The sequence below is a fragment of the Charadrius vociferus genome, unplaced genomic scaffold (genome assembly GCF_000708025.1).
Source record: "Charadrius vociferus isolate BGI_N301 unplaced genomic scaffold, ASM70802v2 scaffold368, whole genome shotgun sequence".
Lineage (NCBI taxonomy): Eukaryota > Metazoa > Chordata > Aves > Charadriiformes > Charadriidae > Charadrius > Charadrius vociferus.
The window spans coordinates 109,745-114,466 of NW_009649714.1; the positions used below are offsets into that span (position 1 = coordinate 109,745).

The window sequence follows — 4,722 nt, forward strand, 5'->3', positions numbered from 1 at the left end:
GGCAGCCTGTGTCCCGGCGGGGGGCGCAATCAGCGGCGCTGCGTTAATTGCGCTAATTTCAGTTCATCTGCGGTGCCCAGACCGCGGTACCCATCGCCGGCACACGCCTACTCAGCTGTCCCTGCTACAGGTGCCCCACGGAGAGCCTCTTCTCCCGCGGTAGCGCCCCTGCGGCAGTTTAATGCGCTCTCTCCGACTGACGAATCCTCATGCTAAAAGCTTTCTTTATCATCGATCATACAATTTTGTACTTTGTTCTATTAAGCTTATCTTGGCTGTCGCGTAGGATCATCCTGCCCTCTGCACCGACACCACTGGCTTTGTAGTGCTCCCGAATTTCCTCCCCGCACACCGAGTGAATCCACGTGGGAACAGAGGAGGGAATGTTCCGGGGGAAGATGAGAGTCAAGACAACCTGCGGAACAACGCGAGTATCCCCTCCAACAACCTGATAACACAGCCTTTAATGTAAAAAAGAAAGAAAAAAAAGAGCACCCCGCTCGCCCAGCCTGCTCCACAACCCCCTTTGAATTCCCACAGGAATCCCCCTCATTTCTACATTCAGAAATGTGTTTTGAGTTAAGGCTTCAGTTAATTAAATCCGCTATATTGCCCCTGTTAAGGAAATTAGTTTTCTCATCAAGAGAGCGATTTATCTAACAGAACGTACTTCTGAGAAAACCCTGGTGTAATTTACCACACTTTCCAGTCACCTCTTTGTTCTTCATTTTTTCCCCTCGGAATTTGTTCTAAAGCTTTCCCCGTGGCTGGCAGCAGACCTGCAGGGCTGCACGGCTTCCATCCGCTTTTCTCTCTTTTTGAGTAAAGGCACCACATTTGCCATTCTCCTGCCCAAATCCCTGACAATTTAGACATCAGCTACAAATCCTTAGACCAGATGTGTAATTCCATATTTAGTTCTTTCAGTATTTTAAGATGGAAATGATGACCTACAACCTCTGATTTTCTCAAAGAATTTGTTCAGTAACGAGGTGGCAGCTGTCTTAACCTCTCCTCTACCCACTTACAGTCTACACGGTCACTGTTCTCTTCTTCTTCAGGCTACTAAACTCTTTTAGAGCAAAACCTGAACTTTTTGGCACTTGTTTTGATTTTCTGTGTGTGGTCCAGCTTAACCAAGCGTTTGGATAGTCCCTGCTGTAGCAAAAGTGCTTTGCAGATACCATAACACACGTTGGCCTGAGCTGCATGTAACTCTAAACACGAAATCTCAGACATCTGACTTTGATTGGGAAATCCACAGGCTACGTTTTACATGTATAGTAAAACATACAGTCAATGGAAAGAGAAATGCCCCTTCCGCGGCGTTCCAGGAAGGGATTCAGGACACGTACACTCGATGTTTTGAGGATTTGGAAGAGGAAGATGTGAATGCCCGCTTGCTTTCTCCTCTTTCCCCACACTGCATAGAGCTGAGAAGCCAACATTTTTGCCAGCAATACGTTTTACAAACAGTAAGATTTAAAAATCATTCTTGTGAGCTAAATTTCTACCTGATTGAACTCACAGAATCTCCTCTCCTAAAATCTCAAAACTGCTCATGATCTAGATGGGAGGCACAGCACATCCACGATACGTTTTTCCTGCGCGTGGGTATCTGAAGCAGGAAGGCACTCTCTCCAACAGACAGCAATGGAACACCATAAAAGCGAGCAGACGTTTTCAGATAAAGCCTCTGTAAATAAAGTTAAGACTATTTTTTTTGTTCAACAGCCAGTTTTTCTGCGTTCTAAGATCCACAGGGATTATCTTCAAAATTCTTTTGTTTCATGGGCTTCCAGGGGAGACTTAGTCATATAAACATGAGCTCATTTGAGGTAAGAGATTCCCAAATACAGCTCTTTAAAACAAAAATAATCATGCGACCTCTTGTGATTCTTATAATGTATTTTTTGCACTGGTGGTTGGAATGGTAGCTCCCCATTTGAAAGTGCCAGCTGGAGTTAGATAGAACTGGCATAAGGTACCTTGTGCCCTTTTCGGAAATCGACACTACAGATGTTATTCAAAATAACTGTTGAATCTAAAGTTGAGCTTCAGCCAATTTTACAAAGTAAAGAAAGACCTCTCTGGATGTGCAGCCTCACGGGGCTCCACAGCAACTACAACAGCGGCAAGTAGCCTCATTTAAGAGAGCGGTTTAGGAGGATGTGGGATTATCCTAAGTGATATCTGTATCTTTACATTTCATTCTGACCATGAGCCGTCTCCTGCTAATACACATGACACACAACTCTTTGAAAAAGCAGCAAGCTTCTGCGAAGTTCTGAAAGCTGTGATTTTATCTGTGTGTGTAACTAGGCTATTTGAAACCACTGTCAAAGACTGCGGCACTAAGGAAGGCAGATAAGAAAACCAAGTGCTAGCAGCTGTAGGGTAATTTAAATAAGGCTTTTTCTCAAAAACATAACTTTTTGGGTGCTCAAAGAAAGGAAGGTAGTGCTGACTCACCAGTGCCATGGAGACTCCGGGCATCAGGAAACACACCATTACAAAGAGCTGTAGTCTGAAGACTGGAGTAAGACTGACACCAGCTAAGATGGCACCGGCTTTGTCATTCATCCAATAAATAGCTAAAAAACATAAGAAACAATATGAACTCAGGAAACAAATGCCAGTTTTTATAACAATTTACCTATTGCAGAAAACCCCAAAGGACCACATGTCCCGATTTCACAAAAATCCTATGTGATTTTCCTATGAGAAAAAGCTCTTAAAAAATTACACATGGTAGAAAATGCTTAATTGTACTGCCCTGTAAAAAAACACGACTGGAAAATGCAGTTTATATTTCCACTGTTGAACGTGAAACTGTGCACAGACTACAGTGTGCGTTCAAAAATTATATTCTAATCCAGAAAATCGAAGTTGCGCAAGTTACTTTCCCCACTGTTCATTTCAAAACCTTGCTTAAGCTTGTAATATAGGCAAGCCCTGGAGGTATGTGGGAAGACAGCTACAAAGCAGTCGTAAACAGTAATGAGCCAAACCTCCTGAAGATCTAACATTTCAAACTACTGTTAAACTAGTGTGTGTAAAATAAAGGTGTAACCTTTTTTTTTTATTATTATTATTGTCAGACTTATTTATATCTGGGCAGGTTACACATGGTTTTGCTTATCAGTGACAGATATCCAAGAAGATGTGATAATCCACGACCTAAAAAGGGAACCCAAACCCATCCCCTGGCAGCTGAGTGCCCTGGCTTCTGACCTCCCTGCTGATCTGAAACAGGTTTGTGGGCCTGAAGGCTGCCCCGTTTTGTCATTTATTGTAGGAAAACACAGCAACCCTCCCTACCTTGACGGTATCTTGGACTGTCACATACCGTACTTGTAGGTAAAAAGATAAATCTTACAACACGTGCTAAATCTAATCATATCAGATTTGGGCTTTGTATCAAAAATGCTGCAGCCCAGCACGCGCAGAGGAGTTAGACCAAGCTTTTTCAGAAAAATGGAAATTAAACAGCTGATAACAGAGGAAAAAGAGAGAGCTGCTCCAGAGGTTGGCCATGCAGAGCTCTGTAACTAGTGATTAATATCCTGGCTGTCATCCAGATTGCCGTGTGTAGTTATTGCAGCACCAACTGCAGCTTACACAGTTCTCACCGGCAGCGGCAGGTTTTGCTGTAGCTGGAGGTTTTCGGTAGCTTTCACGGTGAGTTTCAAACAGGTCAGGATGCAGCAATTTTCTTTGATTGCTGTCCTATCAGAAAGTTCAAAGGACTAACGGGCCAAAGAATCAGGATTAGGCAATACTTTTAAAAAGAAACAGTACATGCAACTGATCATCCTCAGACTTCACAAGAGATCCTATTATTTTTACTGGGGACTGCTCAGAGAGAGTCGTATTTTATAAAAGCTTTCCCTTCTCTTCACCATTTTTCCAGCTAAGTACTGGGAGATGGTGAAAGTGTATTAAGGACTGGTATTGTCCTATAAGCAAGCTGGTTTTTTGTTATATTCAGTAAGAACTCTCTGCTGCCTGTGATAAGCTGCCACATTTACACATTAACGCCTTCCCAGAAACCCCAGGAAAACCTATTTTTGTTACTTTTGGTCAGACGCTGCAGCTCTGTACTGGGACACCTGCATTTTACATGAGTTTGTGCACACATACAGTGGTCCTTTCCTACATTTATCCACATAAGCTGTATACAACGTCATGATACTATCTTGCAGTGGCTAAAGTAAATTAAGGCAACCGCTAGAGCGTGCTCACTTGATGTAAATCAGCAGAGCCCTAACGAAGTGAGTAGAGCTGTGTTTGTACACACCACTTTTAAGATCTCTCTCTGCAGCTCTGGAACAACAGTCAGATTTAGACAATTACCCTACCACTGTCATTGAAACCAAAGTGGATTGTCTTTTCCCCCCAGGGGTTTCCCAGCTCTCTTTGTCCTGTGGGGTAGTGCCTGCCTTGCCTTTGACTAAGCTGCACACCCCGTGTCACGGCTCTTAGTCATCACCTGCTTCCCCCCCGCTCAGATGTCTCAGTTGTCCCATCCCCCGCCTTAAAATTTTATCATAACTGAATGTGGAAATATGGGCAGGGTGTAGTGAGTGCGTAGCGAGGTCTGTCGGCACAGATTGCAAGTAAAGCTGTTTAAAGTATGACAAAACTTTTAATTGCCACCAAGTGAAAAAGTGGCCATTTGCAGCGCAATTTTTCTCGTTATTACAAATGCAGTTACTTATT

The 4,722-nt window shown here is 43.3% G+C and overlaps 1 protein-coding gene across 1 annotated transcript in view; it reads right to left on the reverse strand.

The window, feature by feature from the left end:
• Window positions 1–4,190, reverse strand: part of ZDHHC15 (zinc finger, DHHC-type containing 15) — a 25,277-nt gene extending 21,087 nt beyond the window's left edge. Inside the window, 5 exon segments of the mRNA XM_009890724.1 lie at window positions 242–415; window positions 2,473–2,594; window positions 3,350–3,464; window positions 3,633–3,729; window positions 4,144–4,190. Of these exon segments, the coding sequence (XP_009889026.1) occupies window positions 242–415; window positions 2,473–2,594; window positions 3,350–3,464; window positions 3,633–3,729; window positions 4,144–4,190 (555 nt within the window).
• Window positions 4,191–4,722: the final 532 nt, after the last annotated feature.